Raw genomic sequence first — 16,082 nt, forward strand, 5'->3', positions numbered from 1 at the left:
GTTCTCGGTATTTGATCCCAATCACCTTCAGAATCGTAAATAGCTTGGTCCAATCAACATTATCGAATGCCTTTTCCAGATCTACGAATGCCATATACGTGGGCTTGTCATTCTTGATTCGATCCTCTAAGATCAGACGTGAAGTCAGGATTCTTCACGTGTTCCTACATTTCTTCTGAAGCCAAATTCATCTTCTCCCAACTCAGCTTCAAGTTGTTTTTCCATTCTTCTCTAAATAATACGTGTTAAAATTTTGCAGGCATGAGATACTAAACTAATGGTGCGGTAGTTTTCACACCTGTCCGCACCGGCTTTCTTTGGGAATAGGTATAACAACATTCTGACGAAAATCGGATGGGACTTCTCCTGTCTCATACATCTTACACACTAAACGGAATAATCTTGCCATGCTGGTTTCTCCTAAAGCAGTCAGTAATTCAGAGGGAATCTCATCAATTCCAGGTGCCTTGTTCCTATTTAGGTCACTCACAGTTCTGTCAAACTCTGACCTCAAAATTGGGTTTCCCATTTCATCAGCATTAACAGCCTCTTCTTGTTCCAGAACCAAATTATCTACATCATTACCTTGATACAACTGTTGTATATGTTCCTGCCATCTTTCTGCTTTGCCTTCTTTCCCTAGAAGAAGCTTTCCATCTGAGCTCTTAATATTCATACACCTAGATTTCCTTTCTCCAAAGGTTTCCTTGATTTTCCTGTATGCAACTTCTACTTTCCTAGAACCATACAACCTTCGACATCCTTCAGCCATTCTTCCTTAGCTACCTTGCACTTTCTATCCACTTGATTCTTTAATCGCCTGTATTCTTTTCTGCCCTCTTCATTTCTAGCATTCTTGTATTTTCGTCGTTCATCAATCAGGTCTAGTATCTCCTGAGTTATCCACTGATTCTTAGTTGATCTTTTCTTCCTTCCTTACATTTCTTCAGCAGCCCTACTGACTTCATTTTTCATGACTATCTACCCTTCCTCTATTGTGTTTCCTTGAGCCTTTTCATTTAGTCCTTGTGCAACATGTTCCTTGAAACAATACCTCACACTCTTTTCTTTCAACTTGTCTAGATCCTATCTTTTTGCATTCTTTCCTTTCTTCAATTTCTTTAACTTCAGATGGCATTTCATGACCAACAAGTTGTGGTCAGAGTCCACGTCTGCTCCTGGGAAAGTTTTGCAATCCAACACCTGGTTTCTGAATCTCTGCCTAATCAAAATTAAGTCTATTTGATACCTTCCAGTGTCTCCAGGTCTCGTCCACGTACACAGCCGTCGTTTGTGGTGTTTGAATCAAGTATTGGCAAGGATTAAATTATGATCAGTACAGAATTCAACCAGCCGACTTCCTCTTACGTTCCTTTGTCCCAGTCCGAATTCCCCTACTGCATTACCTTCTCTTCCTTGGCCTACCACTGCATTCCAGTCTCCCACCTTTTACGTATTGTATTAAAACCTCTATCTCTTCATATATTCTTTCGACTTCCTCATCATCCGCTGAGCTAGTAGGCATATTGTGGTGGGCGTTGGTTTGGTGTCTATCTTGACGACAATAATTCTTTCACTATGCTGGTCGTAGTAGCTTACCCGCTGCCCTATTTTCTTATTCATTATTAAACCTACTCCTCCATGTCCCCTGTTTGATTTTGAGTTGATAATTCGGTAGTCGCCTGTTCTAAAATCCTGTTCCTTCTGCCAACGTACTTCATTTATACAAACTACATCTAACTTTAGTCTATCCATCTCCCTTTTCAGATTCTCTAATCTACCACAACGATTCAAACTTCTAACACTCCACGCTCTGACTCGCAGAATGTCAGTATCCATCTTCCTGATGATCGCCCCCTCTCGTGTAGTCCCCACCCGCAGATCCGATTGGGGGACTAGATTACCTCCGGAATATTTTACCCGGGAGGAAGCCATCATGAGTACATCATTCATACAGAGAGAGCTGCATGTCCTCGGGAGTTAGTTACGGCTGTAGTTTCCCGTTGCTTTCAGCCGTGTAGCAGTATCAACACAGGTAAGCCATGTTGAGTAATATTACAAGGCCACATCAGTCAATCATCTCGACTGTCGCCCTTGCAACTTCCGAAAGGCTGCTACCCCCCTTTCGATGAACCATTCGTTAGTCTGGTCACTCAACAGATACCCATCCGATATGGTTGTACCTGCGGCTCGGCTATCTGCTTCATTGGGACACGCAAGCCTCCCCACCGCGGCAAGGTCACATGGTTCGCAGGGGAGGAGAATTGTATAGTTCCAAAGAATAATATGATTTGTTCTTCTCCTTCAGACACACGCAGGTGACGATTCCATGTTGACTTTCCCTATACTTTCTGTACATCCCTAAGCATTGTAATGTCCACAGTGATGGCTGAAGGTATCAGTCTCTAAATAATTCGCGTGAGAGAAAATTGTTGTTCTCGAAGTGAGCCAGCAGGAGCCCTGAGATTAAGCTAATGAAGCCCACCCCTGCTGCATTGACCGCAAATCTCCTGTGTCTACTGGGGAACTGAGTGGCCACAAGTTTACTTCAGTGACGGCAAATGTCCGGACACTGCATGGACCTCACAGATGATATTCTTCCTCTGTTTCCATGTTTGCACCAGACGAATGCCAGGTTTTATTTAGATAAGGCCACGCTGTGACATTTCCATTCCTAGCTCTTTTGCCTTTTCACCGTCGCCGAATTCCTGTGATACTAAGAATTAACACACGGAGTAGATAACATTAGTCTTAACAGTAAAATCAGCGAAACAACGTGTGGAATTTAAATTCTGAATTCCAGTAGACGATGTGTCCATGAGGTATGGGTTGCGTACCTGTATCTGTGCAGGGCAAGCTTTTCAGTAATGTGTGGTGTAAGAATGGAGCCTTGTCTTGGACTGCGTGCGAGAAAATTACATTTCGACCAGGTGATGTACCCGTGATTCGCTACGGGATTTTCACAAAGACTACTCTGTGGTTTTCATAAGTGAAGTGAACATTGGTCATTACAAAAACGTTAGTAGTTTTGTAGCGATTAAAAGCAGTGTCATAGTACAAAATAGTCGATCAAACGAAAAACCGCACATTTTCTCACCTTTAACGAACTGTACTACGGTGCCGATCTAAAAGTCCATCCAGAGCTGGGAAGACCAGGCCGCAGAGAGCCGCGAACACTCCTCTGCCGTTATTCCGTTAAATATGCACACTCATCATTCCAATCAGTGCCTCAGAATAGGGATTGAATAGCAAGAATACTATGATGAACCAGTGCGTAACGTACCAGTAGTATAAAAAAATTTATGAACCAGAGGAATGGCGTGCTAAAGAAGGAAGTTATCTAACTCCCCAGCTACTTCCCACCGGGCGTGTTGGCCGCGTGGTTAAAGGCACGCAGCAGTGAGCTTGCATCCGGGAGAGAGTGGATTCGTATCCCACTGTCGGCAGCCCTGATAATGGTATTCGGTGGTTTCCCATTTTCACACCAGGCAGATGCCGCGGCTGTACCTTCATTAAGGCCAATGCCGCTTCATTCGCTCTCCTAGCACCTTCCTATCCCATCGTCGCCATAAGACCTATCCTGTCGGTGCGACGGAAAGCAAATTTTAAAAAAATATTCGGTACGCAGCAGTAATCCTAAACCACCAACCTGGGCCCAATGTTTGGGAAGCCAGGCTCTGCCTGTCACAAGTCAGGTCAAGGGGCGAGTGATAGAGGAGTAACACCTCTTTAAAAACCTTGGTCCAGCTGACCCGGCTGGTAGTCCCATGTAAGAGTCCCTTGCCAGGGTTACGGTGAAGACCTCAAAGGCAGTGAAGAGGGAGAAGACGGACTTCGGAACGGTGGAACTGACGGACGAGGCAACCCTCCTATTCGGGGAAAATAGAACAGGAACTGCTGCCTTGTAGTCAGAAGTGGGAACTTCAAAGGCTAAGGGATGAAACCCCGACAGAAAATCAGTAGGCCTGGCTACTTTTGAGTGCTTTGGGTGCTGAAGCCCAATAACCTACACGCCCGAGATTAACCTATTACAGAAACATCAATGAATAGAAGCCAGATGGATAAAATGGATTTGACTTTTAGCATGAAATCGGACACGAGAATTGGAATGTGGAATGTACAGACAATGTGGCAGGCAGGAAGATTGGCTGAAGTATCTAGGGAGATGAAGCGGTACAGGTTGGACATACTAGGCTTGATTGAGACAAGATGGACTGGGTTCGGTGAGATAAAGACCCAGGAAGGGGACATGCTGCTGTACTCAGGAAGAGAAGAAGAACATAGAGGGGGTGTTGGATTACTGATCACTCAAAAGACAAGGAAGAGTTTGATAGAATGGTACCCAGTCTCAGAAAGGATTGTAGTAGCTCGATTTGCATCAAGAGTAAGACCAATTACAGTGGTGCAGTGTTATGCACCAACAGAGGCAGGAGAAGAAGAAGAAAAAGAGCAATTTTATGGTCAGCTACATAGAACCCTGTTAAAAGCAAAGAAAAGGGATATTATGGTCGTGATGGGAGATGTTGCTATCAGTATAGAACCGCCATCAAGAACAGAGATCCAAAGGGCCATTAAACAACTAAAGAATGGCAAAGCGGCAGGTATGGACAATATCGCACCGGAGGCCTTGAAAGTGGATGTGGGTACTTCAGTCGAGATTCTGTTCCACTTTTCAAGAAGGTTCGAGAAGAAGAGAAGATCCCCACAGATTGGAAGAAAGGATTGTTGATTAAGTTCCGAAGAAAGGAGATTTATTAGAATGCGATAACAGGAGAGGAATTACCCTCCTTTCGATACCAAGTAAGGTACTCTCACGAATAATTTTAGATAGGATCAAAAAGCGAGTTAACTCAAGGCTGAGGAAAGTACAAGCATAATTTAGAGAAGGTTACTCCTGTACAAACCAGATCTACACACTGCGCATAATTATAGAACAATTCACGGAGCTGCAATCGTCACTGTATCTACTATTTGTAGACTTTGAAAAGGCATTTGATAGTGTAATGAGGAAGAAGATGTGGAAAGCCATGAAAGAGTTTGAGATTCCAAAGAAAATTATAAAGATAACTCAAGAAATGTATGAGAACTACACATGCTAAGTTTTACATCAGGGGATGTTGTCTGAGCCCATCCCAGTAAACATCGGAGTTAAGCAAGGATGTTTGCTGTCACCTATACTATTTCTGATGGTGCTGGATCTTATGATGAAGAAGGCAATGAATCGCCGAAGAGGAATTCAATGGGGACTTACGGCAGGTTGGAGGACTTGGGCATTGCGGATGACTTGTGTTTGCTAGCCAACAGTTTTAAGGATATGGAAGCAAAGCCGAATGATTTAAAAATCGAAGCATCAGAGGTGGGATTGATGATAAATGGAAAGAAAACGAAGGAGGTGCGCTATAATAACCGAAACAAGGCACTATTATTTTTTGGAAACCAAGAGATCGAACAAGTCAACCAGTTTTTCTACCTGAGAAGTATAGTCACCCCTGAGGGAGGAACTATAGAGGATATGGGAAATAGAATAAATAAAGCTAAAGGAGTATTTGCAATGCTGGGACCAATCTGGAAATCAAGGGAACTTAACACCTGTACCAAACTATGCATCTTCAATACAAATGTCAAGTCAGTACTGCTCTATGGGTGTGAAACATGGAAGACTAACAAACAACTGATTAGCAGACTTCAAACATTTTTGAACAGAAGTGTGAGGAATATCCTGAGGTTATAGTGGCCACAAGTAATCTCTAATGAAGAACTGTGAAAAAAACATCAAATACCCATTGATATTGAGATGCGTTGTAGGAAATGGAAGTGGATCGGGCATACATTACGGCGAGATGAAGACAACATAGCAAGACAAGCCCTGGAATGTAACCCGCAAGGTAGCAGGAGGAGAGGCAGACCAAGAAACACATGGAGGAGGAGTGTAATAGCAGAAGGGATGGAGAAAGGAGGGAAGACCTGGACAGAGATCAGGACGACGGCGCAGAACAGAGTCCGGTGGCGGAAGTTCATTGATGCCCTATGCTCCACGTAGGAGATACAGGAAATAAGTCAAGTAAGTCAAGTCAGCAGTAATCTATCTAGCGGCATCAGAAGACACAAAGCACATCACAAAAAACAATGGTCAATGTAATGTTATTGTTGATAAATTTTATGAGCTTTCTATATTGTAGGCCTTCACATTGAGTTTCCTCTCGACTCTGTGATATTCGAGTGTCTTATACAAGTATTCATAGCGTAGACTATAGTTCCTTATTCTCCGACTTTACATACCAATTTTTATTAAATTCTCTTTACACATTTTCTCGTAACTCGGCGCTGATATGGACTTTACAAAAATCCAAATTCATAAATGTCTCTATGATCATTGCCGGTAAGGTAGCAATGTATAAGACACATATGATCGGAAATTTAAAACTATATAACTTGAGTTATGTAGTATTTATCGATAGGGCCACTTATATAAAAAATATTTGAGAATTACATTTTAGGCCTTCCCCTAAACTACCATTTCACTCTGTGTCAATAAAATTATTTATAGCCTAAAATATAGCAACTTCTTCCCCGACTTTACATACCGATTTTCATTAAAATAAGACCACTAATAACTTAAATGTTTGAGAATTGAATTGTAGGCCTTCTCCTAAACTACCATTTTTCTCAGCGTGAATACAGTTTTTTATAGTCTATATTATACAGACTTATTACGCAGACTTTGCATATCGATTTCCTTCTAATAACATAAATGTTTGAGAATTTCATTTTAGGCCTTCCCCTAAACTACGATTTCACTCAGCGTGAATAAAATTATTTATGTCCTAGATTATAGCGACTTCTCCCCGACTGTGAATACCGATTTTCATTAAATTCTCTTCAGCCGTTTTGTCGTGATGCGTGTACAGACAGACAGACAGACAGACAGACAGACAGACAGACAGACAGACAGACAGACAGACAGACAGACAGACAGACAGACAGACAGACAGACAGACAGACAGACAGACAGACAGACAGACAGACAGACAGACAGACATTACCGAAAATTAAAACGTGCATTTCCTTGTTACTGTGGGCACGACTGGTACAGAAATACAATCATTTTTAAATTCTGAGCAATGTACAGAAAAAACTCAGTCTCAAAAGCCCAGAATAACGGGCGAGAGGATGCGTCGTGCTGACCACACTACCCCTCGTAATCTGCAAGCCTTCGGGCTGTGCAGCGGTCGCAGGGCAGGCCAAAGCCCTTTCAAGAGCATTAAGTACCGTGGGATTTGAGTACAGACAAAACTCTAATTTTATATAGCCTACTAGCAGAAGTACCCGTTCTTCGTACGGGTTATCAGTAACTAGCTTTAGTTACTCATACTATGGGTGTGACTGACTTCATTTGATATTTATATCACTGGTGTATTTAATTAAGTAGGTAGAAATTATTTGTCATGTTTGGAATTATAGTATATCTTCTTCTTATTTTCCTCATGGAGCCTCTAAATATTAGTTCCTAATTAGCGTCGACCTCTATGATCTTTCGCTACCACGTTTTTCCTTCATTCCTACCTAGATATACCTGCTTCCTTCACCAAGCTGCAGGTTTAGTGTAAGTATACTTCCGCTAGATAGTACCACAAATATAAAATATTATTGAATGTATTTATTTGATCCGACATTTCGTAACTATTACAAATGATCAAGGAAATTCGCGATGCATAAATGAAACTACTATAATTATCGAGTATTATAATTCTCAGGGCTTGTCACTCATGTCGCACATCATATAATGAATATGAGTAGAAATTTTGAGAATTCTTTTATGTCATGGGCGCACCATCTTGACAATTGTGTACAGTATATAGGTTATTTTCATGGTTACAATGATCGTAAAAGTGGACCAAAATATCAGCACTAATAACATCAGTGATCCTACTACTCCATGATTTGATAGAAAATAGGTAACAGACTATAGGTAACAGACTCCGCAAAATGCTGAAACCTAAGCCAGTACGTAAAAACGGAGGCCCGGCGGCAACCGCTGGTCGCTGTACTACGGAGATCTCCGGGCCTGTTATTTTTATACTTCACTCCCTTTCCATCCCCGCCCAAAGGAGTGCTATGAGAGTCTTCACAACAGTTTATTTTTTCCAGATAGTAAGTCATATGTGTATCAATTTTGGTTGGTAGCTATGACCAAACGTACATGCATAATCTAGCTGCTGTAGAACCCTGGAGCTGACGTTGCCATGGTTACGGCCGTTCGTTTCTTTATCCGATTCCAACAGCAGCGGCAGTGTGGTTCCAATATCTTAAATTCGATTTCGCCTATATTAGCCTATTATTTTAATATTTTTATATCTCCCCCTCGTCGCCCACCCTCGAATTGTTTTGAAAATAAAATACAGCCCATGTTACTCACTGGTAATGTAGCTTTCTAAAGTGAAGTAATTTTTAAAATCGGTTCAGTAGTTTTTGAGTTTATCCGTTACAAACAAATATACAAATTTTTTCCTCTTTATAATATTAGTATAGAAGTATAGATTACATCCCTACACAGACGGTTGCCGTCAGGAAGGACATCCAACCGTAAAACAGGGTGAAAACCACATGTGCGACACAGTTCGCACCCACAACCCGACAGGTGTGTGTAAAGCGATAGAAGAAGAAGATCCTCATTTTAAAAAATCACCCGCTTTTTTATTCTTTTCACCCCCTTAAGTGGATTTTCCAAAAAGAGTGTGTTCATTTTTAAAGGAAATTCCAAGTGTCAATTTTAAAAACTGTTACATCTTCATTTTTTGAGATATATGTATCCTCATATAAATAATTCAACTCCTTCCTCACTTCTCCCCCCCCCCCCCGTTAAGTGGATTTTTCGAAAACGAATATTTGTGTTCTTTTGTTTTTAAAGGAGATTCCAAATATTAATTTTCATGCCGGTAACGTGTTAGGTTTTTGGTGATTTATTGTAGACTAGCAAATGTATCCGTGCTTCGCTACGGTATTCTGCATTGTATGCGAATATTGAAGTAAATACTGTATATGCAGTAAATAAGATTGTTTTCAAATAGCATGTCTCTCAGCATTATCCGAGAAACAGCATGGAGAGGTCCCCATACGTTGTTTCCAATGTAAAGTGCTTGTTACAGATTTGTGATGATAACGACAGGCTCACTTGCCTACTGCAATTCACAATCGAGTTAGGAAGTTTACATTATAACTGCAGGCTCAATTGCTACTGAGCGGTCACAATCGATTTGGGGAGTTTCCGTTACAATGGCAGCCCCCCTTTCCTTCTTCCAGACATATTACAAATTGAGGAGCTTTTATTATAATGGCAGGAAACTTCCCTACAACCAGTCAAAATTGATTTGTGCAGTTATTATTATAATGACAGGCCCCTTTTCCAATTGCCAGCCAGCTTACTGCCAGTCACACCAAGTTGGTGAGTTTCCATCAAAATAGCAGGCCAGTGTGCCTAATACCAGTCACATTTTAGATGGGTACATATTTTTATAACTGCGGGAACGCTTGCCTACAGCCAAATACAATCGGGTAAGGGGAGTTTTGAACAAAACTGCATGCTCCCTTCCCTTCTGGAAGTCAAATCAAGAAGTGAATTATTCATTACAATGGTAGGCCTGCCTTATTAATGCCAGTTACACAGGAATTGGAGAAGGATCTTATTCCTACTGCCAGTCAAAGTCGGTGTGGGGAGTACTGATTACAGTGCAGACACACCCCTTCTCGATCGCTACAAAATCGACATCAATGAATATATATAGTTCGACATACGAAAGTATGTGCTTGTTTACAATATTGCAGACCTTCATTTACAGATTAACTGCTGCTAAACGGTACATCATATCGAGAAAGGATTGTACCATAAGACGCCGGATTTAGCGGCCTAAATTGCTGGTCTTATGATATCCCATCTATTCATGGGTCAGATTGAGATAGAAACGTAGAATAGGGTAAAATTTGTGTAAGATTATCTCACATTGCATTGCTTTTGGGATAATTAAGTGACAGTTACATATATAGCATTTGGCTCACATATGGCTACTGGATGGACCAATTTTCGTGTAGAGTTTGATGATTCTATCTTTCCTATAAGTGGCGGAAGGTATGAATTATGTGTGTGGAAAGTCGAATTTTACTTACCATGGAGAAATAGAGAAAAATCAAACGTAAAAGGGATAGAAATACGACAAAATGTTGTAAGACCAAGGTTGTAGATCACTCCAAATTGAAGGGGGATTGTGCCATCCGTTATGTGATAATACTTCCCGAAGGTCTGCACCATCATTAAAATTGCCTCCATATTTCGATATTCTTCGGGATAAAAGGGGAAAAATTTAAAGATCTTGGAAGTTTTCCGTCCGTTACAGGCTAAAACGTATAATTTTGCCAAATTTCAATATCCTTCTTCGACTGGCAGATTATGCCGCAATCTGGGTTTTCGGTGAGGAGTGTAAAAATCAGGACATTCAAGAATCTAAACCAAAAAATATGCAGATGGTCATTATTACCCCTTAAACGTGTAGCTGTACGAAAATTTCGCCAAAATAGTCAACGTACAGGCACACAGTCGTTACGATTTTATTTACATAGATAGATAAGGAACCTGCTCCACGTACAACACCTTTTGGGCTATATCCATTGGACTTAACCTGAAAAACGGACCGTTTATGATATCTCCCTTATTAATCCTCCTGTCGAAAAAATGCACATGAAAAATAGTTTTAGAGATGGAATTCCATCACGTTTGGTCGATTTCCAGTCAGGTTGGTCTTGTACTGTATATATTGTCTAAGAGTAAAATCACCATTTCGGTTCCCTATAAACCGCCAGTCCATTCCGGGAACATGAAATGTTATTGACGATTAACACCTACCGTTGGACAGGTGGATGTTAATGTAAAGTTTGACTCAAATATCTTCAGTACTTTAACGTTGTAAAAAATACGCTTTACACGCATCCGCTCTTGAGTTAATTCCGGTGGGACTTGTACCGGAAAACGGTCCGTTAATGGCATCTCCCTTATTAGTCCTCGTATTGAAATGATGCACATGAGGAAAAAGGCTTGGAAATTAATTTCCATTAAGGCAGGTAAATTTACATTAAGTTTGGTTGTGTATATTTTGTGGGAGTGCAAAATCACGGTTTCGGTTTCATGTAATCCCCCAGTCAATTCAGGGATTTAGAAACAATATTTGCCCTAAAACCTACCAAAGGACAGGTGGATTCTAAATATCAAGTTTGGTGGAAATATATCCAGTAGTTTCCAAGTTATAGACAAACAGGCAAACAAACAAACAGACAGACACCAAAACTGAATATATGCAGATGGTCATTATTACACCTGAAACGGATAACTGTACGGAAATTTCGCCAAAATTGTCAATGTACAGACACACTCTAGAAGTGCAGACCTTTATTTCGATAGTTACTGCTTTGAAACTGTACGATGTATCTACAAACGGACTACACCATCAGACGCCCCATTCAGTGCTCTACATGGTTGGTCCTATGACATCTTCTCGTATCTTCTATATTTATGGGTTAGATTGATTTAGAGTCATTGAATGGGGTGACATTTTGTACAGTTTTCATATCCTACTTTTTATTTTTGATACTCATGTGACAGCTAGAATCATAAAATTTGGCTATAACATGGCCAATGGTCATGTCAATATGCGTGCCGAATGTCATGATTCTACCTTTCCTATAAGTGTGCCAAATGATAACGTATACGTGTAAAAGTACAAAATCAACTTGAAATCAAGAAATACAGCTATATTTAACGTATTAGGGATAGAAATACGACGAAAAGTCATAGGACAAAAGTTGTAGATCTCTCCAAAATGAAACGTCATTTGCTTTCTGACTTGTGATACGACTTACTGATTAGCCACCAATTACCCCGAAACGAAGGTCTGCACCGTCGTTAAAATTGTGTCCATAATTGGGAATTTTCCTGGGCCAAAAGTTATACATTTGCATAGCTTAGAATATTTCCTCAAATAAAAGAGTGTCCAGCATTCGGGATTAGCACTCGCATACATACGTGGTAATTAAGGAAGAAAATAATACAGTTTAGTAAGTTGAAATTAATAGAAAATGGATTATAACTGAGGACATCCGGATGACGACAAATATGTAAATACCAAGTGAATGTATTGGAAAATATAATAATACAGTAATGTTATTTGTTTTACGTCCCACTAACTACCCTTTTACGGTTTTTGGAGACGCAGAGGTGCCGGAAATTAGTCCCGCAGGAGTTCTTTTACGTGCCAGTAAATCTACCGACACGAGGCTGACGTATTTGAGCACCTTCAAATACCACCGGACTGAGCCAGGATCGAACTTGCCAAGTTGGGGTCAGAAGGCCAGCGCCTTAACCGTCTGAGCCACTCAGCCCGGCTATTGAAAAATCAAACGCTCCTCAATAAATTATGCCGGTGTGAGTTACGGATATAAGAAATCTGTAATCGGAGAGAAATTTAGGCGCAGGGATTCTTAGGTAATCAGATAAGAAGATGAATATTTGTGTTATTACTTAAGCTATTTGAGGACGGTTATAACCTCCAATGATATTCTGCCAATATTCCGCAGAATGACTCTCTTGCTTTCTACCCAAGGAACAACCACGAATTTAATGGAATGATGAGGAAAATGGCAATACGTTACTTCCCTGCTGGCAAGCAGTCAGAGACGTTGCCATGGTAACCCATATATTCGTTGTCGGTCTGTCGGTCACTCAATGCAGAGCATGGTAATGACAGAAAATAGTAAATTTCTCCGTCATTTGAAGAGTAAAGTAAATTATGAACATAACAAAAGTTTGTTTATAATGAAGAGACCATTCACACACGATCCACAGAGTTTACAGAAAATCAATAGTATAAGAGAAAATGGAGGAAAACCGTTGTGTTTTTCCTATAAACCCCCGTCTTTTCAACGATTTTAAAATGATATGCATATCGAAACCTTCCCCGGGATGAGTATACTCTAAATATGAAGTTTGGTTGAGATCTATCCAGCCGTTTCGACGCGATGGTGGAACAAACAAACAAGCAGACAAACAGACACGAAAAGTAAAAACCACCGATTCGGTCTTGATTTGACCTAAAACGGATAAATATTTGAAAATTTGGCAAAACAAAAGGAATTACAGACAGCGGACCACCTTCAACTTTATAAGATAATTTCGCTGCTGTAGAATTCTGGAGCTGACGTTGCCATGGTTACGGCAGTTCATTTCTTTATCCGATTCCTAAAGCAGGGTAGTGTGGTGCCAATATCTCCGTAACGGTTGGTTTTAGGGCCTTAAAACATGGTTTTCGGGCCCGTAGGGCTGATCGAGTTTTGTTCTTTGGGTCAAGGGGATTAAATTGAGCTTTGTCTCGTCCTTATACGCCAAATTCGATATTTTGCCTATATTAGCCTATTATTTTTATATTTCCCCATCCTTACCCCCCCCCCCCTCACCTCGAATTGTTTTGAAAATAAAATACAGCCCATGTTACTCACTGGCAATATAGCTTCCTATAGGTGAAGTAATTTTTAAAATCGGTTCAGTAGTTTTTGAGTCTATTCGTTACAAACAAACATACAAAATTTTCCTCTTTATAATATTAGAATAGATATAGATTACGATTTGATTTGCGTCGCACGGTCACAGAGCGATATTGATAGGTCTTATGGTGACGAAGGGATAGGAAAAGGCTAACAGTGGGAAGGAAGCGGCCGTGGCATTAATAAAGGTACAACCCCAGCATTTACCCGGTGTGAAAATTGGAAACCACGGAAAACCAGCTTCAGGGCTGCCAACAGTGGGGTTCGAACCCACTATCACCCGAATACTGGAACTGGCCGCAATTAAGCGACTGCAGCTATCGAGCTCGGTCCTAACAAACACACAGCAAGCAAGCCTCGTCATGGTGGAATATTATTATCTGGTACCACGACTCAATGGCTGAATGTTCAGCGTAGTGGCCTTCTGTCCAGATGGCGCATAGTTTGATTCCCGGCCGGGTTGGAGAATTTAATCTTAAAAGTTTCGTTCCCCTGGCTCGTCATCATTTCTGCAACTTTCACACCGCACACAACACAAATCTTCTCCACAATAACATAACAAGCATTTTTCAATGCACGATAGATTCCGCCCACCTTCGACGGAGGGTCTGCCTTACAAGGGCTGTACCAAGTTAGCAATACCCACACATATTATATTGACTACTACCAGAAATTAGTGTTGAATCTGAGTAAATTCATGTGGTACAACTAGTCGTCCTTAAAAATAACCTTGAAGCAGCATACGAGGTTAAAACTCAAACATTCGTTCTGAATAATGGTAAATTCTTGTCACTAGTCAATACATATCAGGCTCTTGATAGAAAAATGAACTTACTTGCGTTTTCCACCGCAGCCAGTAGGACTACGAACAAAAATGAAGTCAGGGAGATCATGCTGGTGACAGTTCTGATCTTATGATGTACAGTGCAGAGTTTCTCGTCCTTCATAAAGCATAGCCTCTGGGTGTTATTGCTTCAGCACGTGGGTCACGACTTGTTCATTCCGTGTAACACTTTCAAAGAATTATTACCCTCAGCTCATTATTTCATCTTTCGTTGTACAGTGAATAATTACTCATAACACAAGTAAAGTACAAATGTTTATCGTGAGTAATTTCCTCTTGTTTTCGCGTTCATGCTTTAGTTTCAGATGTTAGAATCGTGTTCGTACAGATTTATATTTCTCTGTCCTTAGTTAAATCATCGTGATCTCTTCTACAGTTATAACCAAGGCCGTACTCAGTGGGGGGTGTTAGGGGGTTCAACACCCCCTCCCAAATAAAAATGAGATGTGTCTTAACGAAATTAAACAGCACGTGCGAATTTTCTAAAATTCAACAAATTAGATCAAATCTATTACGGAATAAGGTAATTGGAAAATAAAACATTTGAATTTAGTCTGTAAAACTGCGCCATATTTAAATGTTTCTCCATGGATATACCGGTAGGTAACAAATTTACTGAAAAAATAATTGAACACTATTTTTTGTGAGGTTTGCTTGTATTTAACCTTTTCAACAAATGTTGCACTATCATTCAGTTATTTACACTCTAGGCTAAGTTCTTTTCATCTAATTGTGATCCTGCCTTTTATTAGTGTCGTATATATACAGAAAACGTAAAGTATATTGTCTTACAATTGTTGAAATATCTATGTATTTGTATGGTTATATGCCTGGAAACTTACGACAGTTTTCACTTTTTGACACATTTGTCATCAGTTCATGTAGATTTTTGTACATTCTTGGCCTTTCTCCCCAGTTATCTGCTATGAGCATTGTCCATTAAGCCCTGTTTTACGGATCACAAATACTCTTCCCGAAGTCACCGCTTGTGGGAGATTTATTTACTATTGTATGTTTCTGTGGTGGTTAGTAGTACCATGTGTTGTGTGTAGGGGAAGTTGTATTAGGACGATCATATACATCCAGTCCCTTCTAAGGCAGACCCGCCGATGAGGGTGGGCGGCATCTGTCCTGTGTAGGTAACTGCGTGTTATTGTGGTGGAGGATAGTGTTATGTGTGGTGTGTGAGTTGCAGGGATGTTGGGGACAGCACAAACATTCAGCCCCAGCCACTGGAATTAGGCAATGAAGGTTAAAATCCCCAACCTGGCCGAGAATCGAACCCGGGACCCTCCGAACCGAAGGCCAGCACACTGACCGTTCAGCCAACGAGCCGGACTCCGAGCTACGTGAATTAACCAAATGAGGTTAACATCCCCGACCCGTGGCCAGATAGGAAAAATGAAAGTGAAGAGCCTCACACAAATATGTTGAAGCATTACCAGACTCAGCTAGGGGAACCGTGGTTGCAAACCCATGTTGCAAATTTGAGAGCCCCAGGTCCCACATTTTGTGACCCCTTACGACAGTTGGAGGATACCGTGCGTGTATTACACTAGATTTATTGCTCCGATAGCTTTCGTTTTTGGAGGGGCTCCCACGTGAAATTCTTTAATCCCCCTCCAGAAAAATAATTTGTACAGCTTTGCTTACCACA

General features: G+C 40.8%; 1 protein-coding gene across 2 annotated transcripts in view; it reads right to left on the reverse strand.

The window, feature by feature from the left end:
* Window positions 1–14,570, reverse strand: part of LOC136866195 (trypsin-1) — a 150,452-nt gene extending 135,882 nt beyond the window's left edge. Inside the window, exon 1 of one of the 2 annotated variants that reach the window (XM_067142940.2) lies at window positions 14,417–14,570. In XM_067142940.2, the coding sequence (XP_066999041.2) occupies window positions 14,417–14,528 (112 nt within the window). In that variant the 5' untranslated portion in view covers window positions 14,529–14,570. The remainder of the gene's footprint in view (window positions 1–14,416) is intronic. The other variant, XM_067142942.2, reaches the window with a different exon arrangement.
* Window positions 14,571–16,082: the final 1,512 nt, after the last annotated feature.

The sequence above is a fragment of the Anabrus simplex genome, chromosome 3 (assembly GCF_040414725.1).
Source record: "Anabrus simplex isolate iqAnaSimp1 chromosome 3, ASM4041472v1, whole genome shotgun sequence".
NCBI lineage: Eukaryota > Metazoa > Arthropoda > Insecta > Orthoptera > Tettigoniidae > Anabrus > Anabrus simplex.